We start from the raw sequence: 25,126 nt of genomic DNA on the forward strand, positions 1-25,126 counted from the left end.
TGATTCGCTACTTTTTTATAATTCAGAGAAATCATTCATTTTGACTATTTTATCGTTTTATCATATTATGAATCAACATACCACCTTTCTGGAATCAGTGGTTTCCCACTGATGGGACTCTGCTCTGTAAAACCAAAATGCCGTTAGAGGCCTTAGGGGGATGGCCTTCCTTAGGAAATTAAAATGTGGAGACGTTAGATAGTACTGCATATAAATGAATGTATCATCATTGGCATGTATTAGTTTTGGGTGAGTGTGCATATGTGCGCAAGCCCATGTGCATGTGTGTGCATGTATTTGTGTGCCTGGGTGTGTACACATGTGTGCATGTGTGTGTAGATTATTGGCAGTGCAGCTCAGTAAAAGAAATGAAATGGCTTTTTTTAATTAAATTTATTCGTTTTCAGTTGAAGGATAATTGCTTTACAGTACTGCATTGGTTTCTGCCAAACACCAACAAGAATCAGAGAAATGGCTTTTTTAGTATTTATATATCTGGTTGCGCCAAGTCTTAGCTGCAACAGGAGGGATCTTCGGTCTTCTTTGGGACACTTGGGATTTTTGTCTTCTTCAGCTTGCGGGACCTTTGACTGTCCCACGTGAACTCCTAGTCGCGCCATGTGGGGTCTAGTTCCCTGACCAGGGGTGGAACGCGGCCCGCTGCATCGGGAGTGCTGAGTCCTACCCGCCAGACCAGCAGGGAAGTCCCTGAAACGTCTTTACTTGTCTGGCACTGATCTGGTCCCCGGAGCAGCCCCCGCTTACTGGCCGCGCGCACACACACACACACACACACACACGCCCTGCCAGAGTTTGATACTTAGCCTCTGCCAAGCAGTATAAACACACCCCGTGGCATTTATTCCGCCTCAGTGTTTCCCTGTCCACGCTCCACCAGAACGGCACCCAGGGGAGAGGGAGCAGTCATTCGCACTCCAAGGAAGACTCCGGGCCCCCGCTGGCGCTGGGTCCGAGCTGACCGGCCGTGCGGGCCTCGCTCACAGGCTGCTGGAGGCTGACGTCTGCGGGCGGCGGTCGAGGGGGTCCATCCTCGCTTGGCTCCCTGGGGGCCCAGGGACCCTTCAGGTCATCGAGGTGAGCTCTTCGTCCCCAGGAGCTCAGCGTCTCAGCATCTGTCCCTTCCCCCTCACACTCAGGCGACGTCTCTCCTCCCACCACGACGGGGCCCACTGTGACCCCCGTCACTCACCCCCGTGAACACACGAGCGGGCAGGGTCGGAGCGTGAGGTGGAGCCTCGCGGCCTGACCACGCAGCACTGCCCGGCTCGTCCTCCAGGTGGCGCCTGAGGGCCTCAGAGCAGGAGGGGTCGCCCTCCCCACCGGAAGGTCCCTGCACCGCAGGGCCCTGAGTCCATCCCCGGGCTCGGGGGGCCACGGGGTCAGGAAGACGAGCCTAGCCGCGACTTCCTGTTTCCTGTCCTCTCCCTGGGCCCGTCTTCTCTTCCCACCTGCTCCCCGGGTGGGAAAGGTTTTTCTTTTACCTTTGTGTTTACTTCTCCTAAACCTGTCTGCTCCCCGCTGTGGGCTGGACTCATAAAAATGTTTTTCAGTGGGGCAGACAGCACCATGTCAACCATCCGTGCACCGGGCGGGGGCATGGAATGTTCAGGAACGCCTCCAGGAATGCCAGCCCTCCACGCTTCCCTCTGCTAAGCGCCCACCTGTCCGCGTGTCTGCCTGGGGTCAGGGTCAGGCCAGGTTTTGGGGGAAATGCGCCTTTCTAACTGTGACCATTAACTTATGTGTCAACCTGCCTGGGCTGAGAGCTGGTAAAACAGTATTTCTGGGCGTGTCTGCGAAGGAGACTCTGGAAGAGATGAGCTGAGGGAAGGGGTCCACCCTCACAATGTGGACGGCTCCACCCCATCCCCCAGGGGTGAAGCCAAGAAGGGGCAGGGGGTGAATTCCCTGACTATTCTTGTGCTGGGACGTCCGGCATCTCCAGCCCTCAGACTCAGAGCCCCTGGTTCCCGCCTCCCCAGCCCCAGGCCGGGCCTGACACCGCCGCCCTCCCGGTCTCGGGCTTCACACCCACACGGACGCTGTCACACACCCACACTGACGCTGCCACACATGCACACTGCCGCTGTCACACACCCACGCTGATACTGTCAGCCACTCTCCAGGGTTTGCGGCAGACTCTCCACCTCCTGAACCCAGAGAGTCTGTTGCCGTGATGGCCTCCTCTCAGAAATCCCCATACAACCGTGTGATGACCTGAACATCCCAGAGAGTCCTGAATAATACGGTAATACTGGGAAAATAACAGACAGAGACAGAGAGGAACACAGAGAGAGGCAGACGGAGAATAAAACAGAGAAACCGAGCGGAAGAATGGAACCGGAGGAAACGAAGATGAAGACGACCGAGTTAGGACGCAGGTCTCGGCAGGAACTAACCGCGAGTGTAAATAAGAAATGAAAGATCAGGACTAATAATGAGTTGGGGGCTGGGCACCCTCCTCGAGCCAGGACAGTAACCTCCCTGCTGGTGAGACACAGCCCGCCCTGAGGTCAGGGCAGGGCGTCAGGTGTCCTCGTGGGTCTGTGGCCCCGACACTCAGAGCTGGCCGACCTTGGGCAAGTCATCTAATGCTTCAGTCCCTGGTTCTTGCAGAAAAGGGGAGAAGAGGGTAGGACATTCTGTGGAGGGTTCCTGCCAGGGTTAAATGTGCCAATGTTTGTGCAGAACTGAAATAGCCATCGTAGGAGCTGGCTGAGGAGAAGGACATGGCAACCCACTCCAATGTTCTTGCCTGGAGAATCCCGTGGGCAGGGGAGCCTGGTGGGCTGCTGTCCATAGGGTCTCACAGAGTCAAACACGACTGAAGTGACTTAGCATACATGCGTACATTGGAGAAGGAAATGGCAACCCACTCCAGTGTTCTTGCCTGGAGAATCCCAGGGACAGGGAAGCCTGGTGGGCTGCCGTCTATGCGGTCGCACAGAGTCGGACATGACTGAAGCGACTTAGCAGCATCAGCAGGACCTGGCTGAATCTAGGATGAATTATTAAAATATGCTTAAGATGTATAAAGACATTTAAAAATACCAGGCCTGTAAGAGGCATGCAGGTTTCTTATGTTTCTGCTGCTGCTGCTGCTGAGTCGCTTCAGTCGTGTCCGACACTGTGCGACCCCATAGATGGCAGCCCACCAGGCTCCCCCGTCCTTGGGATTCTCCAGGCAAGAACCCTGGAGTGGGTTGCCATTTCCTTCTCCAATGCATGGAAGGGAAAAGTGAAAGTGAAGTCGCTCAATCGTGTCTGACTCTTTGCAACCCCATGGACTGCAGCTCACCTGGCTCCTCCACCCATGGGATTTTCCAGGCAAGAGTACTGGAGTGGGTTACCATTGCCTTCTCCGTCTTATGCTTCTATTAAGAACGAAAAACGAAAATATTGATAACTGGATGCTGCCGCCCTCTAGCGGGATTTTGGGATAAAGTTTCTGTTTTAATCCAAGTGGGACCGACAGTCTGACCCCCTTAACCAGGGTGGTGACCACGCACACCGCTCAGTGGAATCGCTCTCCTGGCTGGTTCTGGGGTGGAGGGGGTGTCCCTGGCTAGCCTATACCCGGACCTGGGGTGACAAGGGCAAGTGGATAATGGCCCAGATTGTGGACCCCCATAAAGCAGGTGGTTAGGGGTGTGGACCCTGGATTGACTGGTTTGTGTTTGATATGTGCGCCAGGGGAAGGGGATTCTTGCTCAAATACTGGGGGAGGGGCACAGTGAGAGAGTCAGGAGACCTGTACAGTTGGCTCAGGCTTATTATCAGCTCATCCGGGAAAAGAGATGTCCTGTGTCAACCTTAAAATTCAGTGTGCAGTTTTCGGTTGTTGTTTTAACCATTAGTATGAGTTTATTTAGGAATGGCACAGGGATTGCAATTCAGGACGTTCGAACTATGGCAAACCACAGTCAAATTCAGAGAACAAATGAGAGGAATATTACTTAACAGAGAAAAAGGAGGAAGCTGAAAGAGGCTGCTTTGAATCAAAGCCCCTTGAAGAAAAGCAAGCCTTCAAGGCAGTGATGGTTTCTCATTGGCTGGGATGTGGCTGTTTCTCATTGGCTGAGCTGTGGCCGCTTCTCATTGGCTGGGCTGTTGGTGGGTAAGGCGAAAAATCATCCTTCCGCTGCTGTCTAGTAAGGTAAGTGCCTTCCTGCCCAGAAATGTAAAGTAAGCTGCAGCAGAGGGGGGAGGCAAGACAGCGCCCCTTTAGGGTTCCCAACTGCATTTTAAAGCTTTCCCTTTATTAATGTTCGCACCAGAATATGCCTGCATCACACATGTTAAAGCATCAACTTTACAGAAACCTGACACAGGACTACTACAAGAGGTACAGAGCTCCACGCTCAGTGTGTGCCGCCAAGGTCCCCCAGGGCATCTGCATCCACCCGCAGAATGATCAACAGAGGGGATCTTGTGAGGGAGGGTTTGGGCCCAGGCCTGGAAGCAGCTCCGTGCATCCTGCTCACTGTGAACGTCATCCTAGGACACACATAACTGCAAGGAGGCTGGGAGATCATCTCGCTGGGAGCCCAGGAAGGGAGGACACGGTGCTGTGGGCAGCCACAGTCCTGTCGCACAGGGGCCACCTGTCCCTGTGGGCACCTGGGGGTCACACGGTGGAGGTGTTTCTAGTCTCCACTGCTTCCTACCCGACCTCCTCTGACACAGAGGTTCTAGGACACAGGAAATAGACTCTGAAGAATTCGTTATTTCACCAGCTAGTGGAAACAGAAGGAAACAGCCCTGCAAGGAGGTGCATAGGATTCAGAGTGAGGCATTCAAGCCCAGAGGAGCCCACGAACGGAGGTGGTGCTGCGGATGGACGCCCACTCAGGGAGACAGGAACCAGCTGCTGTGTTACCTTAGGTGCAAAAGGGGTCTTTGCAGGTGTGGCTGTTAAGGCTCTTGCAAAGGGGAGATGAGCTTGGATATCTAGGTGGACCCAGTGTAATCACCAGAGTTCTTATAAGAGAAGCAGGTGGGTCAGAGAGTGAGGAGGTGAGACGTGACCGCAGAAGCAGGAGTCCTAGTCAGAGGGAGGATCTGAAGCTGGAGGAAGGGGCCACGAGCTAAGGAGTGAGGATGGCCCCCAGATGCTGCACAAGGTAGAGGCAGGATCCGAAGGTGGAGGAAGGGGCCGCGAGCCAAGGAGTGCAAATGGGCCCAGACGCTGCACAAGGTAAAGGAACGGAGCCTCCCGTGGAGCCTCCAGAAGGAACACAGCCCTGCCCACCCCGGGTTTCAGCCCCGGGTAACTGATCTGGCGTCTGGCTTCCTGAACTGTAGGGAAATAAGCTGTGCTGTTTGGTGCTGCTATGTGAGTGGTAATTTGTTACAGCAGCAGGTGTACGCTTGTTGGGATGAATGGCCTCCAATCCCAAATCTGACGGGCATTAGCCTGGTGAGGGGTGACGGTCAGGTCAAGGACAGTGTCCTACAGCTGCTGGGCCCTCTCGTGCCTGGGGAATGCATGGCGTCCAGTGGGGATGAACTGGGGTGGGATGGGAGACGGGGGCCTGCCGGTTCCTCGGGGTGGACCTAAAGCCCGAGGGGCCCTCCCTGTGCAGTCATGGCCTCACCAACTCCCTCGGCCAGGCCACCGTGCCCACGCGTGTGGGTGTCTGCATGCATGTATGCGTGTGCACAGTGTGTGCACGTGTGTAAGTCTGTGTGTGTGTGCGTGCCTTCATGGCCTGTGCGTGTGGGGGATGGGAGCTGTGTGCAGGTGGGGCAGCTCTGCGCCTTCACCCAGACACAAGTCCCCTCAGACACTCTGGGGTCAGAAAACACTGACTGTCTTGTTTTTGTCTTGTTTCCCTCACTGAGTTTTGGGGGACGGTGGAGCAGAGACTGGGACCTAGAGCCTGTGTACCCAGCGCCACATGCGGGGCTGACGCTCTTGGACCTGTGAGAACACTGACTGATGAACAAGGTGGAGTGTGATCCAGAAAACTGGGTGTCAGCTATGAGCTGCATCCATGCAGCCCAGATTCAAGATCACCACCCACACTCTAGGAAGGTTTGCAGAGTCAGCTCAGAAGACAAAATGGTTCTCCAGGGGCAGTGGAAGATTCACAGGAGTCGTCAGGAATCCACTGGGCAACTGTAGGAACATAGCTGGGTCTCTGGAAACAGCCAAGCACCATAGCTGGGTCTCTTGAAACAGCCAAGTGCCAAAGCTGGGTCTCTAGAAACAGCCAAGAACTAGAGCTGGGTCTCTGGAAACAGCCAACAGACACCATAGCTGGGCCTCTTGAAACAAGTGCTACACCTTCTCCCCAAGGAGCTAGTTGGTTGTGGGAGGGATCACACAGTTAATGAATCTCCTAGAAGGTAATATGGGGGTCTCAGGACTTCAGCTCTTGACTGCAGGAGGATGGACTAGATGTCTTTCCAGAAAGGAATGATTCCACAGGGAAACCCAACGTCCACTTCGGGCTTTTGCAAGTGTGACTTCCTGCATCTTTAGTGCAGAGGCCAGGTGGGCATGTGGTCAATGTCTGGCAATGGTTGCGTACGTGCTGGACTCTGCCATGGGCTCTGAGGACGGCGGGGACACAGCTCTGGCCGCTCTCTGGGTGAGGAGCTTGTGGTTCAGCCGGGCATAGGTCACCTCCTGGGGGCCTCCTGCAGCAGGGGTCTGAGGATAAAGACGCAGGGTGAGTTTGGGTGGCAGAGTGAGGGCATGTCACCTCCACAGTGAGGACACAGAAGACATTGTGGCTTCTATCCCTCTCTCTTGGGGTCCCTCCCTCTGGGGGAGTCTGACCACCATGAAAAGCCCGTGTGGTGAGGATGTGAGATCCTGCCTGCTGCCAGGGGACTGCGCATCATGGAAGTGGATCTTCCAGCCCCGGTCGAGCCTCTGATGAGTGCAGCCCTGCTCGGCATCTTGACGGCAGCCTCAGAACAGACCGTGAGCCAGAACTACCCAGCTGATCCGATTCCAAGTTCCTGGCCCAAGAAACTGAGATGATTCTGTTAAGCTGCTAAATTGCAGGGGCTTTGGTTCAGAGCATTAGCTGATGAATGCAAACACTTACCGAGGCGCCCACCTCTCCATCCATGTCAGGAAATCTGTCAATGCTGGCCACATCTGAATGCGAGGAGGACCAGGGCTCAGTTCTCTGAGATGGAGCTTAAAAGACAAACATGCCTGACCTCACAGATTCATATTTTGTCTCCACCCCACCTGGAACGTCCTGGCATGCTTCACTCCAGCACTGCTTCCCTGAAGTGTGGCTGAACCCCTGCTTCCCCTCCCAGACCTGTCCCCCCTCCTTGTCTTTACCTGCGGTCCCATCTCGGACATCCACAGCTGGGCTGAGCCTGAGGAGAAAGAACATGTGAGCCCTGAGGGCTGCCTGGGGGCAGAGGACGGGCAGGCTGGGAGGTCATCCCCAGGGTCCTCACCTCCCCTGGAGTCTCTGCTCCTCGTCTTTGCTTCTGGGAGGCCCTGAGGAGAGTCAGGTGTGAATTAAGAAGAGAAGGCTTCTTTCCAACACCCCCAAACAGTCTGCCTGGTCACCCCACCCTGTACCTGAGACCTACCTCGTTTTCTCCAGAGCTGACGATGGAGGAGAAGAAGGACCAGGAGGGAGAGACAAAGGAGAAAGGCCACAGAGACCCCAATGAGAATATAAACCTGCTCTGTCGACAGGCCTGAGGGAGCTGGGAGGGTGGAATCAGATTATCAGCAGTATGCCTTTATGGAGCACCTGCTGCATACCGCCCCCCCCACACACACACACACACATGCTGGGTGCTTATGGTGTTCACACTCAGATATAAAGAAAGCTCTCACATGCACACCAGTCCTGTGGCTTGGGACTTGCTCTCCCCTGCTTTACAAAGCCAGGTCTGAGCGCTGAAGCCCTGGGTCCACAGCGCATTGGCAGAGCTGGAATAATACCAACACCAAAGCCTGTTCTCTTCCTCTTTCCCCAAAGAGCACACTCCACGAGGAGAGAAGAAAATATTTCCTCCTATGAATAAGATCAATGCTTCTCCAGGCTCAGGCAGTGCTGCGGGGTCGGTGCGTTTATTACTGGTTTTGTACACGAGCGACGAGGAGCGTGGAAGGACTGGGTGATTTGATTTGCTCCGGGGCGCAGAGCTGGGGAGGGTGGGACTGGCTCCAGGCAGTCTCGGTGATGGGGTCTTCTCTGGACATGAGTCTCCACAGTATGAAATAGGAGTGAGGGAGCGAGATGGAAGGGGGCTGAGCTGGACTCCTACCCCCGGCGGGTTCAGGGCCTTCCGAGAGGGCAGCTCTGCTTTCTAGGCTGCTCAGGTGTAACCATCAGCTGTCCCTTCCCTTTGGCTCCCAGCCCATCCCCCCACCCCACCGCCATCCGTCTCTCAGCGCGGAGCCGGGCCCGCCGTGGACCCTGACCGCAAGGGGGCGGTGCGGAGCGACGGCCAAACCCCCGAGTCTGGGGTCCAGTCTGGCTGCCCTGGGCTGGTTCCTCCCTTCCAATCCCTGCCCCTTTGGACAAGAACCTGTAAGCTCTTTTCTGCACAGGAAAAGGGGCGGAGGCTCTGAGAAGGTCTGGGAAGTGCCGCCCACGATGGGCCGTCCTGGCATTACTGCCATCGGGCGCCTGGTGCAGGGTCATCTATCCAGGCGGGTGCTGTTCCCAGGGTCCTTATGAGTGTCAGAGACACCCCGTGCCCTGAGCCTGCCAGTCCCGTGCTGCGCTCTCACAGTCCCTGAGCCAGGTCTGGCAGAGGGCTGTGCCCTGATCCCAGCACAGAGCCCCCAACCCACCCCGTGCCCCGACACCCCTCCAGGCAGGGGTCAGCTACTCACCAGCGGAGGAGCAGCACTGAGTGGTGGGGGAGCTGACGCCTCCAGGGGGTCCTGTGATGGGGCGGGGGGGGGGGGAAGGAGAAGGACTGGTGCTGTGTAGGGGCTGCCCAGGGTCTGTCCCTCTCAGCCTGGTGCCTCTCCATCCTGAGCATCCGACCGCGGGCCACGCACGGCCTTCACTCAACCCAGGACAACACCAAGATTCCTGAGAAAAAGGGGCTGGGGCCAGACAAGGTGGAGCCCCCCTGCTCCATCATGCTGGGGTCACCTCCCTCAGCACCTCCCAGAGCTGTGCCCCACGTCACTGCCCAGACTTTTCATGGTGACCTTCTCTGGGGGGTGGGGAGGTCAGAGTGTGCTGGACCGACCCTGACTCCAGGACACCCTGGGGGCTGACCACACACAGGACAGGCATGGCCTCGCCCCTAAAGTCCCCTGAAGCACCATCCAGCTCTGGTCAGGGGTCCCCTGGACCTTGTGACTTGCCTGGTGAGACCAGGCTCAGGGAGCTGAGCCAGGCAGGGAGGCAGGGGAGGCATGGGCAGAGAGGACAGAAGCAGAGGGCTCCGGGGGCGGGGGTGGGGGCCAGTGGGTGGAGGGCACAGCGGGGCCCAGGCACACCTGCAGGAAGGGCAGAGACGGCCTCCGTGGTCCCCTCCAGGCTCAGGGCCTCGCTGAGCGCCGACCAGGAGGACTCTATTTGGTAGATGCAGCGATAAGGCCCAACGGCGTCTTCACTCAGAGTGGTGATGTGGAATCTGGCCTCGGTCTCCTGTTCACCTCGGGACGTGACACCCACATCCTCATAGGCCTTCCTATTACCCTTCTCCAGGCGGAAGCTCGTAACCCCGGCGGGGCCCCGGCACACGATGCTCACCGGCCGCCCCCAGGGCACCACGGAGCCCGGCTCAGCTGAGATGGAGGGTCTGGGCAGGGTCCCTAGGAGGGGAGAGCAGGGCCCCAGGGTCTGTCCTGAGGAGACCAGCACACGACGCAGTTCTCTCATCTTAGTGGAGATCACCACACCACACAACTGACTCATCTTAGTGGAGATCACCACACCACACAATTCTCTCATCTTAGTGGAGAATCACCACCCAGTGCAATTCACTCTCTCGCTTCTTTTTCTTGTTGGAAACTTGCCACGTTGTGCAGCCCTGGCCCCATCCAGTTTGGGACGCCCCCATCGCCCCTGCAGAGGACAGCCCCACCCCCTGCCCATCCCAGGGGCAGCTGAATCCCCACCACTGCGGTTAGCCTCCCCACTGATGTAAGGACCCTGAGGCTCGGTCACAGCTTGCTCAGGATGACACGGGGGTGACAGAGAAGCTGGGGGCAGCTCCCTCCCTGCCCACAGCCACACCAGAGAGAGGGGCAGGGGCACACAGCGGGGGATGCCCGGGTCGTTCCTGGGATGAGGAAAGCAGGGCTCTGAGTGGGGGGAGTGACCTGTGCTGGGTCTGAAGGGAAGGGCCGCTGCCTGTGCTGGGAGAGATTGTGTGGGAGGGGTAGGTGTATGTGCAGGTATGTGTGTGGGTGGGGTGTATATATGTGTGTGCATATGTGGGTGTGTGTGTGGGTGTATGTGTGTGTGTGCAGGTACATATGTGTGTGGGTGTGTGTAGGGAGTGTGTATGTGGGGGGTGTGTATGGGTGTGTGTGTGTGTGTGTGGGTATATATGTGTGGGTGTTTGTGTGGGGGGTGTATGTGTGTGGGGGTGTGTATGGGTGTGTGTGTGTGTGCAGGTACATATGTGTGGGGGTGTGTGAGGTGTGTGTGTATGTGTGTGGGGATGTGTATGGGTGTGTGTGGGGTGTGTGTATGCGTGTGGGGATGTGTATGGGTGTGTGTGTGTGCGTGCAGGTATATATGGGTGTGGGTGTGGGGGTGTGTGTGTGTACATGTGTGGGGGTGTGTATGGGTATGTATGTGTGTGTGCGCAGGTATATATGTGAGTGCATGTGTGTGGGGAGGGTGTATGTGTGTGTGTGCAGGTGTGTGGGGGGGATGTGGGTGGGTGTGTGTGTATGAGTGTGTGTATATACGTGGGAGGTTGGGGGTGTGGGTATGAATGTGTGGGGGCTGTGGGTGTGTGTCTGGGGGGTGTATGTGTGTGTGTGTGCAGGTATGAGTGTATGCATGTGTGGGGGGGTGTGTATGGGTGTGGGTGTGTATGGGTGTGGTTGTATGCAGGTGTGGGGGTGTGCAGGGGTGTGTGTGTGTGTGCAAGTATGTGTGTATGCATGTGTGCAGGTGTGGGGGGGCGGGTGTGTGCAGGTATGTGTGTGCATGTGTGTGGGGGTGTGTATGGGTGTGGGTGTGTGCAGGTGTGGGGGGTGTGCAAGGGTGTGTGTGTGGAAGACATGGGGCACAGATCTGGCCCCACAGACTCCAGGGGCTGAGGGTCCTTGTGTGCACTCTGCAGCACCTGGGCGAGCCCAGGGTCTGAGGGGTGGGCGCCAACTGGGGGGCGGGAGAGCTGGAGCTGCAGCTCAGGGTTAGAGTCTGCGGGCACAGCCCATCATGCAGTGGGGGTCAGTCTTTGGCCATCAGCGGGTGTGTGAGGCCCACCCACATTGTGGAGGACAGTCTGCTTTGCTCAAAACCCAATGATTTAAACGTTGATACCATCCCAAAACATCCTTGCAGACACACCCAGAATGTTTGACCACGTAAGTGACTATAGGCCAGCCGAGGAGACACAAAATTAAATTCCACAAATTCCACCACCCCCACAGCATCAACTTGACACCTGCGTGCACGTCCTGAAACCACAGCTAACCTCCAGATAAAGACAACAACGTGAGTGAGTGAGGAGCGCCCTCTGCTGGCCCCTGCCTCTGTGGGGACTTCACTGTCTGAAGCCAACTTCCTGCTTCAGGGCTGCAAGTCCTCCTCGACACCCCAATCCCCCACCACCACCCCCACCGCGCCCCTGCCTAGTTGAGACACGTGGGGTTTCCAGAAGCCTCAGTGACAAGGACACGGAAATACACTGGGATGGAGGAAGAGAATACTGAGAAAACCCAGGGATGGTCTCTGCAGACTCACCCTGGACACAGCGACCCTCACCCGCCAGGGAATGCGGGACCAGACCTGTGCTCCCGCTCCTCCACAAACACACACACACACTCATACACATACATACGCACACACACATGTGCACACGTGCACACACACACCCACATATACACATGCACATACACACATACCCACACACCCCTGCACACACATGCACCCATGCACACACACATGTGCACACAAATATACAGACACACCTGCACACACACACACCTGCACACACACACCTGCACACATACACACACACTCATACACACACACTCATACACACACACATGCACCCACATTTACACATACACACCACACACACACCTACATACACACCCACCCAAATACACACACATATACACATACACACCTGCCTACATACACACACACACATGTGCACACATGTGCGTGCACACCCACACACACCCCTGCACACACATGCACCCATGCATATACACACATACACATGTGCACACACATATACAGACACACACCCACATATACACCTGCACACACACACCTGCACACACACCTGCACACGCACACACACCTGCCCACATACACACACACACATGCACCCACATATACACATACACAATACACATGTGCACACACATATATAGACACACCCACATATACACCTGCACACACACACCTGCCCACATACACACACACAGGTACCCGCATATACACAAACACATATACACACCACACACACACACCTGTATACACACCTGCCTACATACACACACACACACACCCTTCACTTCCCCGTTCTGCAGACTGCTCCCCTCACCTCACACTTTCACACCCAGGACAGGCAGCTGCCTTTGAGACTCAGCAACACAGACTGGGAGAGCTCCCCCTCCCTTACCCCTCACCCCCTCATTCCCTCCCTCTTTCTTTCCACCACATCTAGGTCCCGTCCATCCATTTACTGAGGCCTCCATGTGCCTCTGGATCCACAAATACGGGAAACACCCCGACGCCTGCCCCCTTGGGGCTGACAGTCCAGAGGGACGACAGACGTTCACAGACAGTTGTGCAAACCCACGGGTATGGGAGGTGACGTGTGGTCTCTCGGGGTGAGTATGGGAATCTCGGGGAGGGGGTCAGCGGGAGCCGAGCTGCCCTCTGGGGGTCAGAGGGAGGGGGTTCCTGAGCTGAGAGCAGACGTGGAGGATGGTCCCTGGGCTGAGGGGCAGGGCTCAGGAGTCACAGTGGGGAGGGCTGGGCTGGGTGGTGAGATTCAGAAAGTGAAAGAAAACCCAGGGAGCGGCTGGCCGCTTCACAGGGGCACTGTGCAGGGGAGGCCGGAGGAGCCGGGCAGCCTCACGGGGGAGTGTGCAGGGGAGGCTGGAGGAGACAGCCGGCCTGGTCCTGGGCGTCTGCCCCTGCCCGGGCTGAGCGCTGTTCTCTGCACGGGGCTGCGGGGGCGGTCTGGGCTCGTGAGGGTGCGAGCTGGTGGGCTCAGCCTGGTCCTGAGAGTCGGGTCATCCCCGCAGGGTCATCAAGGGCAGAGGGGGGACAGGGGAGACCCGGGCCAGGGTCCCGCACTGGGGCTGTTAGCAGCTCAGGGCACAACCCAGGGCCCCCAGGCCCCGGGTCCACTCCACTCTCATCGAGGTCCGTCTTGGGGAGACGGGGGTTTGGGGGAGACTCACCCTGCTGGGTGCGGGCCGTCTGGGCCAGACAGAGAGCTGGAAGAGAAGCTCTAGTAAGAAGACGCCCGCCTGACGGTATCCTCATGGGCTGCAGTCCCAGGGCCCTCGAGGAGCCGTGGGGTGGGCAGGTGTCTTCCCATGATTTCCCAAACTCCCCCCCCCGAGCCCCCCAATATTACATCTGAGTGCAAGCCCTCTCCTCACTCTAAAGTAATCTCAGACAACCCTACCCTCTCCTCCAGGCCAGCCTGGCTCAGTCTGCACGCACCCCACACCCGGCCGGTGTCCAGGACCGAAACTTCCCCGTCACTTGGGTCTGGGCCAAATCTGAGGGCGCAGCCCTGGGGATGGAGAGGGAATCACATTGCACCCCCAGGACTCCGGTGTCTCCTGGGCTGGAGTCAGGGCTGAGCAGAGCCCCTCTGCCCCTGGAATCCGGCCCGGCACCCCCAGACTCACCCAGGCTCAGGAGAGTGGAGGGTCCGGGCGCCATGGCCCAGCCCTGTCCCAGCACACCCTGGAGTCGGTACTGAGGGACGGAGCCTGCAGCCCGCGCTGGAGAAGGGATGCGCCCCGGGCCTTTATGGGGCGGTTTCCAACCAACAGCCTCACAAAGGGGAAGAGCGCCCTCCCCGCCCGTCACACACTTCCCGCTAAGGGGCCGCAGCTGTTCCTCCCTCTGGGCTCCCACGAGGCTCAACTGCTCTCCGGGTGCACCCCGAGGGGGAAGCCCCATTCTCCGCCCAGAACACCGACTTGACCGTCAGTCCCGACTCTGTTCTTGGGCAAGGAGTTACATCACTTTATGCCAACGGTTCCTCGTATTGAAAATGGAAAACCCCGAAATCCTCCTCTGAGTGTTTAATATTGCGATGTATGTTACATTCCCTGGAGGTGTCAAGTGCATTAAAGATACCTTATCCCATGGGTTCTCTGCCCCTTTCCCCGGGCGGCGCTGGAACCAGGGGAGGCGGGGCTGGCCGGGGAGCACACACAAAATCCCAGAGCTGAGTGATGGGGAGACAGACCTTGGGACCTGGGCCTGGGCTTGGGACCCGGTGGGGCCCCCAGCTGGGAGCTGAAATGAGAGCAGGGCTGGGGGGTGGGGCGTGTGTGCACACGGAGCCTGCAGGACAGGAGCCCCGTCGGGGAACCCCTTGTCCTCTGTCCCCGAGGCCAGGGAACAGCTGCTTCTCCCGGGAGGAGCTCTGCCAGACGGTGATGGCGGGCTACACAGCAGCCGGTGCTCAGTCTTCCTATTAACAGAAGCCTCATTCTATCCTAGGGGTTGTGTTCCAACCCTGGATGGGGAAGGGGAGTGGAGAGGATGCGGTATGGGTCTAAGGCAATCCAACAATCCCATTTGCAGTGACTGGACCGTGGATGGTCAATGACACTTAATGAGGAATATATCAGGGTTTCTGGAATCACATTTCTCTCTTGTTAACAGAGGGTCTCATAAGACATTTGGCTCCTTTAATCCTGTCCATGGGCAGCTATATGATGATGATGTGATATCTGGAGCTTCAACACCCATCTTGCAACCATGAGGCAACAAGCTTGACTACAATTGCAGAGATACTGAACATACTGAGGTGAAAGAACACAAGATCTAAGGTTTGTAGAAACTCCTGGAATTGCTGAAAAAGCCCTGTGACTGCCTACCCCTGGAGTTCTTAATAAGTAAAGAATAACTGTGCTAGATTTTCTGTCAAATATCAGACTAAATCTATCAACCACACTGCATAAAATAATAACTGTCTTAAAATAATAACTGTTTTATTGATAGCTCAGTGGTAAAGAATCCACCTGCCAATGCAAGAGACATGGGTTCAATCCCTAGGCCGGGATGATCCCACATACTGCAGAGCAGCTAAGCCCGTGTGCCATTACTATTGAGCCTGTGCCCTAGAGTCTGTATTCTGGAACAAGAGAAGCCACCACAAAGAGTGCATGGCAACTGGAGAGTAGCCCCCTGTTTCTGCAACTAGAGAAAAACCCACACAGTATCAAAGACCTAGCACAGCCAAAAATGAATAAATGATTTAAAAAATAATAATAACTACCTTGAAAAATAAAACTGTTTTATAGCATATTTTAAAGGTTGTCTTAAATGCCTCAAAGAAATGAAAACTCAGCAAAGGTCACATGGCCAAAAATGAAAAGACGAGATTCCCTGGAGCCAGGCTGAATGCTGAACATGGCTGTCACCTTGACAACGATGAATCAAGTTTTAGTTTCATGGCCTGATCGAGGGTAGCAGCTAAAGGCTAAAGTGTGAGGCTAGTACAGTCAAGGCTAGAGTCAACCGGGGTCACCCTGGCTAACTAGGACGATCACCAACACAGCCCCGTGTAACCACCCATCCGACCTCTGTGTGTGTGTGTCTCCCTCACTCCTGGTCACTAGTGGCTTTTATCAGCTTTATTAACAGATAACTTGTGGACAGTTAACTGCAACCATTAAATATGGGCGTGTCCATTGTGGATCTATGGGCCTACAGTATAGAATGTGAGTCAACAGTGCCGAGGTGTCCAGGGGCATGCTCCCTGCTTCCAGGAGACTCTGCTGCAAAGCTCACCTCAAGTTTTCCAGACTAGCCCACACCTCTGCTTTCCCTTCAGGGCTTCCCCGCTGGCTCAGACAGTAAAGATTCTGTCTGCAATGTAGGAGACCTAGGTTCGGTCCCTAGGTTGGGAAGTTCCCCTGGAGGAGGGCACAGCAACCCACTCCAGTATTCTGGCCTGGAGAATCCCATGGACAGAGGAGCCTGGCAGGCTACAGTCCATGGGGTCGCGAAGAGTTGGACACGACTGAGCGACTCAACGACAACACATCACAGGCAGAAACAAAGCAAGCTGAAAAATGCGCTGTCTGTGGTATGTTGGACCAGAACACAGGCCAACAGTTCTGTATCTCAGCGAGCATGTAGGACCAAGCAGTTTTCTTTCTGCTCTGTGTGGGTCTCTCTGTTCTGCCCCGGGCTGAGCTCAGAAAAAAACAGGGCTTTCTGAAACTGTTCTACAGGAAACCTGATGCTATATTAGGCAGCCCTCATCCCCTAACTACTCCCTGACATGAACTACACATCTTGGCCCCAAGCCTCCTATCCAAATTGGCCAAGATTTGGTTTTACAAGTGCTAAACTCATATCAAAGCTTTTAAAAACTTTTTTGCTTTTCTTCTTTCCTCAACTACCAGGTCTTATGATGATGGTGATATATAATACTCCTTTACCTACTAATACATAAGTACATTATTCTTGTTAAAAAAAAATTATGGAGCTTCTGTGGTGGTCCAGTGGTTAAGGATCTGCTTGCCAATGCCCGGGACATTTGGTCCCTAGTTTGGTCCCTAGTGTGGGAAGATCCCACATGCCACAGGACAACTAAGCCCGTGCAACACAGCTTGAGCCTGCCTGCTGCAACTCCTGAAACCCAAGCACGCCTAGAGCCCGGGTTCCACAACAGGAGCAGCCACCACAGGGAGAATCCCACACCGCAATTAGAGAGAGCCTGCACCGCAACCATGACCCAGGGCAACCAAAACAAGCGACACACAGAGACTCACAGAAGTGTTCCAAGCAGAATTTTGACTCAATATCACAGAGATAACAATTTCCTTGGTGAAACTCAGTGAGTTGTTGAATGTATCTTGCAATTCTGTATAATGAGCAATGTAAGATACATATGAAAACTATTTCTTAAGGGCTTTATCTAAAATTCTCTTATTTGTTGACTGAATAAAATTTCTCCCTTTCCCTCTGTCTCTCTCTCTGTATTTCTGTCTCTGTTGGCATCTGTCTCTCCCTGTCTTTCTGTCTCTCCCTCTGTCTCTCATTGTCTCTGTGTCTTGATCTCTCTGTCTCTGCCTCTCACCCTCCTGCCCTCTGGCTTGCTCTCTCTTCCTCCTAACCCATCCTGAACTTTACTTCCTTAAAGGCAGCCCTGCAGCCCTAGGCCCCCGGAGTCATACAATCTCACTTGACAGCTGCACTCAGTGGTGTGTGGAGCAACCAGCTCAAGCCGGTTCCTGACGCCTGACTGTGAACATCCCTCCCCCATTGCAGGCTCAGTGATCTCACTTTTTTAAAAATATATATATATATATTTTTTTTTAGTGGTTTTTTAAAAAATTTTAATTGGAGGCTAATTACTTTACAATATTGTATTGGTTTTGCCATACATCAACATGAATCCACCATGGGTATACATGTGTTCCCCATCCTGAATCCCCCTCCCTCTTCCCTCCCCATACCATCCCTCTGGGTCATCCCAGTGCAACAGCCGCGAGGATCCTGTATCCTGCATTGAACCTGGACTGGCAATTTGTTTCATATATGATATTATACATGTTTTAATGCCATTCTCCCAAATCATCCCACCCTCACCCTCTCCCACAGAGTCCAAAAGTCTGTTCTATACATCTGTGTCTCTTTTGCTATCTCACATACAGGGTTATCATTACCATCTTTCTAAATTCCATATATATGCGTTAGTACACTGTATTGGTGTTTTTCTTTCTGGCTTACTTCACTCTGTATAATCCACTCCAGTTTTATCCACCTCATTAGAACTGATTCAAATGTATTCTTTTTAATGGCTGAGTAATACTCCATTGTGTATATGTACCACAGCTTTCTTATCCATTCATCTGCTGATGGACATCTAGGTTGCTTCCATGTCCTGGCTATTACAAATAGTGCTGCAATGAACATTGTGGTACATGTGTCTCTTTCAATTTTGGTTTCCTCAGTATGTATGCCCAGTAGTGGGATTGCTGGGTCATGAGGCAGTTCTATTTCCAGTTTTTTAAGGAATCTCCACACTGTTCTCCATGGTGGCTGTACTAGTTTGCATTCCCACCAACAGTGTAAGAGGGTTCCCTTTTCTCCACATCCTCTCCAGCATTTATTGCTTGTAGACTTTTGGATGGCAGCCATTCAGACTGGTGTGAAATGGTACCTCATTGTGGTTTTGATTTGCATTTCTCTGATAATGAGTGATGTTGAGCATCTTTTCATGTGTTTGTTAGCCATCTGTATATCTTCTTTGGAGAAATGTCTGTTTAGTTCTTTGGCCCATTTTTTGATTGGATCATTTATTTTTCTGGAATTGAGCTGCAGGAGTTACATGTATATTTTTGAGATTAGTTGTTTGTCAGTTGCTTCATTTGCTATTCTTTTCTCCCATTCTGAAGGCTGTCTTTTCACCTTGCTTATAGTTTCCTTTATTGTGCAGAAACTTTTAATTTTAATTAGGTCCCATTTGTTTATTTTTGCCTTTATTTCCTATATTCTGGGCGGTGGGTCATAGAGGATCCTGCTGCGATGTATGTCGGAGAGTGTTTTGCCTATGTTCTCCTCTAGGAGTTTTATGGTTTCTGGTCTTACATTTAGAGCTTTAATCCATTTTGAGTTTATTTTTGTGTATGGTGTTAGAAAGTGATCTAGTTTCATTCTTTAACAAGTGGTTGACCAGTTTTCCCAGCACCACTTGTTAAAGAGATTGTCTTCTCTCCATTGTATATTCTTGCCTCCTTTGTCAAAGATAAGGTGTCCATAGGTGCATGGATTTATCTCTGGACTTTCTATTTTGTTCCATTGATCTATATTTCTGTCTTTGTGCCAGTACCATAGTGTCTTGATGACTGTGGCTTTGTAATGGAGCCTGAAGTCAGGCAGGTTGATTCCTCAAGTTCCATTCTTCTTTCTCAAGATTGCTTTGGCTATTCGAGGTTTTTTGTATTCCATACAAATTGTGAAATTATTTGTTCTAGTTCTGTGAAAAATACCGCTGGTAGCTTGATAGGAATTGCATTGAATCTATAGATTGCTTTGGGTAGTATACTCATTTTCACTATATTGATTCTTCCAATCCATGAACACGGTCTATTTCTCCATCTATTAGTGTCCTCTTTGATTTCTTTCATCAGTGTTTTCTAGTTTTCTATATATAGGTCTTTAGTTTCTTTAGGTAGATATATTCCTAAATATTTTATTCTTTTCGTTGCAATGGTGAATGGAATTGTTTCCTTAATTTCTCTTTCTATTTTCTCATTATTAGTGTATAGGAATGCAAGGGATTTCTGTGTGTTGATTTTATATCCTGCAACTTTACTATATTCATTGATTAGTTCTAGTAATTTTCTGGTGGAGTCTTTAGGGTTTTCTATGTAGAGAATCATGTCATCTGCAAACAGTGAGAGTTTTACTTCTTTTCCAATTTGGATTCCTTTTATTTCTTTTTCTGCTCTGATTGCTGTGGCCAAAACTTCCCAAACTATGTTGAATAGTAGTGGTGAAAGTGGGCATCCTTGCCTTGTTCCTGACTTTAGGGGAAATGCTTTCAATTTTTCACCATTGAGGATAATGTTTGCTGTGGGCTTGTCATATATAGCTTTTATTATGTTGAGGTGTGTTCCTTCTATTGATGCTTTCTGGAGAGTTTTTATCATAAATGGATGTTGAATTTTGTCAAAGGCTGAAGCTTGCAATGAGCCACACTGTATTTACTCCCCAGAAACTGGCGAGTGCTACAGATCTGTTGCTTTCTTTCATAGATGAAACTGTTACATATTTCCCATCACACTGCTGGGTGATTTCCAAAGGCCACCTTAAAGAAAGTAAAACAGGACAGGGAGGACTTCCCTGGTGGTCCAGTGGATAATGAACCTGGCTTGCAATGCAAGGGACATGGGTTCCCTCCTTGGTCCAAGAAGATCCCGCGGGCAGCTAAGTCCATGAACCACAACTACTGAAGCCCACACGCCCTAGAGACTGTGCTCCACAGCAAGAGAAGCCACTGCAATGGAAAAAAAAATAAGAACAGGAAAGAAACACTCTGTGACATTCCCATCCGAAAGGAAAACTGACAAAATCCTGTCTATATCCATGGTGTCCTGCAGCAGGCTTCATTCCTTCACCACCTAAAGCAGCCAACATCTAAAATCGCCTGTCCAAGTAGGCGATTTTTCTCTTGCATTTTTGTAAATACAGGGTGACCACATATATACATATTTGCATATGTATGTATATACATATGCGTGTTCACTGTTGTTTTAACTTTATGACCCAACAGAGTTTTGAAAATGATTTTTGAAATCAGATACAGAGTAAGCATGGACCAATGTTCTATTCCTTGGACTACAAGACGGCAGAGTAGAAGGACATGTGCTCATCTCCTCCGAGAACTCCACAAATTACAACTCACTGCTGAACAACCATTGACAGGAGAATGTTAGATCTCACCCAGAAAAGATACTTTGCCAACAAAGGTCCATCTAGTCAAGGCTATGGTTTTTCCGAGAGTCATGTATGGGTGTGAGAGTTGGGCTATAAAGAAAGCTGAGTGCTGAAGAATTGATGCTTTTAAACTGTGGTGTTGGACAGAACCCTTGAGAGTCCCTGGTTGCAAGGAGATCCAACCAGTCCATCCTAAAGGAGATCAGTCCTGGGTGTTCATTGGAAGGACTGATGTTGAAACTGAAACTCCAATACTTTGGCCACCTGATGCAAAGAACTGACCCATTGGAAAACACCCTGATGCTTGGAAAGATTGAGGGCAGGAGGAGAAGGGAACGACATAGGATGAGATGGTTGGGTGGCATCACTGACTCAGTGGACATGAGTTTGAGTAAACTCCAGGAGTTGGTGATGGACAGGGAGGCCTGGAGTGCTGCAGTCCATGGGGCTGCAAAGAGTTGGACACGACTGAGTGACTGAACTGAACTGAATGTTCTATTCATTAATTATGTAACCATCTTTTGAAATTCCTGTCTTTACTCAAGTATTACCTTTCCATTGTCCTTTGTTCCCTCCTGCATGTCTTTCCACTGGGATTATTTTCCTTTTACCTGAAACCACCTACAATGCAGAAGACACAGTTTCAATCACCAGGTTGGGAAGATCCCCTGGAGAAGGGCATGGCTACCCACTCCAGTATTTTTGCCTGGAGAATCCCAGTGACAGAGGAGCCTGACAGGCTATGGTCTGTAGGGCTCGAAAGAGTTGGACACAACTGAAGTGAATAACACGCTTCCTTCTTTTGGTGCCCATCTGTTGGTGAAGAATTCAGTTTTTCATTGCCTGAAATTAATGTCTTCATCTCACCTCCAATTTTGAAGTTTTCTCCTGCTGTAGAGTTCTAGGTTGGCATTTATTTTTTAGTGATTAAATCTGGCATTAATCATTTCTGTTGCAAATGAACTGCAGATCTTCTCATTGCTCCTTTGAAAATAATCTGTCCTTTTTCTCTCAGTGCTTTTAAGATTTTGCCTTTGAAGTTCAGCAATTTTCCTCTTCTGTGTCTCAGCATATGTGTGTGTGTTGAATTTTACCGAAGTGTAATAGATTAAAAGTGCACATATCAAATGCACAGCTTGACGAATCCTCAGATTGAGCACTCTTGGGTTTGCCAGTAACTTCTCTCCAAAGGTAATGACTTTGCTGACTTCTAACAGCATGGGTTAAATTTGCATGTTTTGGTTCTTTATCTCAGGGTGAATATTCTCTGCAGCCTCTTTGTGTGTGTGTGTGTGTGTGTGTGTGTGGCTTCCTCTGCTCAACCAAATATTTTAAGACTTGTCTAACACTCTGGGTGCTGTGGAGTATTTTATTGTGTGAATCACCACCATGCGTACATCCCCCCTAGTGTAAAGAGGCATTTGCTTAGCTTCCAGTTTACGTTAGGATGGAAAGTGTTGCTTTGACTGTCTTAATTCATGTCCAGTGATGAGCGTATATGTGTGTTTCTGTTGGAATAAACCTCGGGGTGTAATTGCCATGTGTTGTCCTGTGCATTTATTCAATTCTAGTAGGTACTTCTGAATATGTTTTGAAGTGATGGCATCAGTTCACACTCTGAGCATTCTGGTTACCTCACATCCTCACCCGCCCCTCTGCTTTCCCACCTTCTTATTTTTGCCCCCCATGTGAGGGGTGGTGGTACCTTTGTGGTATTACTTTGCATGTCTCAGGTAACTAATGCATTTGGAAACATTTTCCTATGGCTTTTGGTCATTTGAATATTCATCCAATTTTGTGAAATGTCTGTCTGAGTCATTTTTCTCATTTCCTCATTTAGAAAATTGAGTTGACTTTTTTTTTTAACTAAACAGTAGGAAGCTTTCTCTTTTTCTTATTATGCTCGAGTCCTTTGTCAGACGCGTTCCTTTGGAATATTTGTTCCTCGTCTAGCTGAGGGTCACTCTCTTGTTGCTGCATTTTGAAAAAGATTATTTCTGAATCTTATTAGAGCCCATTTATCCAATTTTATATTATGTTTATTGCTGCTGCAAAGGGTGAAGAAATTTTCTGTATGTTCCTCCCAGAGCTAGGGATGTACTTTTTGGATTTATATCTTCAGTCCTTGGGACATAATACTGTGTGTGGGGGTGGGTGGGTGGGGGTTGTGTGCTCATAGTTCACATGCATTTTTCATATGGAAATCTGATTAATACAGCACAGTTTATCGGAAGGACCATCCTTTCCTCAACTGAGTTGTGGGATATCCCGTGTTGTATCGCAGGAGAGCGCTCTGCTCTGATGATTAGTGTGTGTGTCTGTGCCCAGTAACACATGGACCAGACACTCTAGCCCCATAGTGAGGCTTGACACCTAGGAGTGTGTGTCTTCCAGCTTTGTCTTTCTATTTCAAGGTACCATTAAATAATTTTGGCCCTCAGGATGTCTAACAACAACAACAAACCTCTCTGTTTTGTTGCTGTTGTGTTGCCATTTATAGAGCAGTTTCTATCTGCTGGGGCTTCCCGGGGGGGGTGGGGGCGGTAGTAAAGAATCCGCCTGCCAATGCAGGAGATGCAAGAGACCCAGGTTCAACCCCCGGGTTGGAAAGACCCCCTGGAGAAGGAAATAGCAACCCACTCCAGTATTCGTGCCTGGAGAACCCCATGGACAGAGGAGCCTGATGGGCTACGGTCCATGGGGTTGCAAAGAGTCGGACACAACTGAGCAACTAATACTTGACTTGATAAATAAATAGACAAATAAATCCATAGGATATAAGTTATAGTCTCTTTTTCCTCAGCAATGTGTTTTTCATAAGATTGATGTTATTTTTCCTTTGTAGTTTGGATGAATTCACTCTGAAGTACTGAGCACTTTTATTTGTACTTATCGTGGGCTTCTCTGAGCTTCTGAAAGCAGTGAGTTGAAGGCTGATCCAACTTGCGAAACAAATATGGATCACATTAGATAATTAGAAGCCAGATACAATTCAAATTGGAGTATGACAAAGGGGGCACAGACCAGGGCTCTGTGACAACCTAGAGCAGTGGGATGGGGCGGGAGGTGGGAGGGAGGTCCAAGAGGGAGGGGACACATGTATACCTGTGGCTGTTTCATGTCGATGTATGGCAGAAATCATCACAATACTGCAAAGCAATTATCCTTCAACTAAAAATAAATAAATTTTAAAAAAAGATGAAGTCACACAAAAAATTTAAATTAGACAAGACTGGACAATTTCTAGGTCACGATTTCCTCAAATATTGCTCTTCCTTGGTTCTCTCTCTTCTTCGCCTTCAGACTGCCAATTAATCCACATAGAAGCTTCTTTCTGTGTCCCACAAGTCTCTGAGACTTTCCCCCAAGGGTGTTCCATTTTTCTCTTCTGCGGACTTCAGTTTGGGTATATTTTACCTTATGTCCAGTTTATTGCTTTTGTCTTCTGCACTGTTCCAGGCCCCCATGACCATGAAGTCAGAGTCCAGAAATCATTAGGATCCAATAACATGAGAGGTCATGGTCAGAGAAACCATCTTGTCTGAAAAATGTCTTCAGTGACTGAAATCACAAATTTCAAGGGAAGTCAGAAAAGCCACCGTCTGCTAAGCAAGACTTGGAAAGTTAGCTCATCTCTCTGGGGACAGAAAGAATAGGTCACACCAGGTCTCTGAGTAATGCCGCTTGGCCACATGCTCTCTGGAGATTCTATCAGAGTCTGCTTAAGGGGGAATGCCCGTTTTCTTCTGAATCTCCTTTGCAAAGACTGTGGGTTGTTAAAGTGGCCAGTCAACTTTCTAAATCAGCACGGTCCAGCAAAGACACAGCATAAACCACAAATAGTAGCCACTGAGGCACTTTTACACATCTACACTAAAAAAAAAAAAAAGAAAGAGACTGACAGAAATTAATTATACTTATGTTTCATTTAACCCAATCTATTTTTTAATTGAAGGATTATTGCTTTACAGAATTTTGTCCTTCTCTGACAAATACCAACATAACCCAGTCTATTTTAAAATGGTGTCTTTTCAGCATAAGAAATGACCAACAAGATAGCTCACACTCTTTCTCATATTATGTATTCAAGGTCCAGGGAGTATTTTATCGCTGAAGCGCATCCTGATTGGGCTTCCCAGGTAGCTCAGTGTTAAAGAACCCGCCTGCAAATGCAGGAGCTGCGGGGGACGTGGGTTTGATCCTTGGGTCGGGAAGATCCCCTGGAGGAGGGCATGGGAACCCACTCCAGTATTCTTGCCTGGAAAATCCATGGAGAGAGGAGTCTGGCGGGCTACAGC

At 51.2% G+C, this 25,126-nt stretch overlaps 1 protein-coding gene across 3 annotated transcripts; it reads right to left on the reverse strand.

Annotated features, from left to right (window-relative positions):
- On the reverse strand, window positions 3,860–14,171 carry LAIR1 (leukocyte associated immunoglobulin like receptor 1). Of its 3 annotated transcripts, XM_018063129.1 has the most exons (9): window positions 14,045–14,171; window positions 13,586–13,621; window positions 9,473–9,790; window positions 8,852–8,902; window positions 7,591–7,710; window positions 7,453–7,495; window positions 7,331–7,368; window positions 7,083–7,177; window positions 3,860–6,679 (listed from the first exon to the last, which is right to left on the reverse strand). In XM_018063129.1, the coding sequence occupies exons 1-9, from the start codon at window positions 14,076–14,078 to the stop codon at window positions 6,533–6,535; spliced, it is 882 nt and encodes a 293-aa protein (XP_017918618.1). In that variant the 5' UTR covers window positions 14,079–14,171; the 3' UTR covers window positions 3,860–6,532. The 3 variants fall into 3 exon arrangements, with proteins under 3 accessions (XP_017918618.1, XP_017918617.1, XP_017918616.1); XM_018063128.1 differs by lacking the exons at window positions 13,586–13,621; window positions 14,045–14,171 and having other exon boundaries at window positions 7,083–7,135; window positions 9,473–10,035; XM_018063127.1 differs by lacking the exons at window positions 13,586–13,621; window positions 14,045–14,171 and having other exon boundaries at window positions 9,473–10,034.

Source organism: Capra hircus, chromosome 18 (genome assembly GCF_001704415.2).
Source record: "Capra hircus breed San Clemente chromosome 18, ASM170441v1, whole genome shotgun sequence".
Lineage (NCBI taxonomy): Eukaryota > Metazoa > Chordata > Mammalia > Artiodactyla > Bovidae > Capra > Capra hircus.

Coding starts and splice junctions, on each gene's coding strand:
- LAIR1 (XM_018063127.1), bottom strand. CDS start 9,929: ATGAGAGAATTGTGTGGTGTGGTGATCTCCACTAAGATGAGTCAGTTG. Junction 8,903..9,472: donor CGTCTCTGCCCTTCCTGCAG/GTGTGCCTGGGC, acceptor GCCCCATCACAG/GACCCCCTGGAGGCGTCAGC. Junction 7,178..7,330: donor TGTCCGAGATGGGACCGCAG/GTAAAGACAAGG, acceptor TTGTCTTTTAAG/CTCCATCTCAGAGAACTGAG.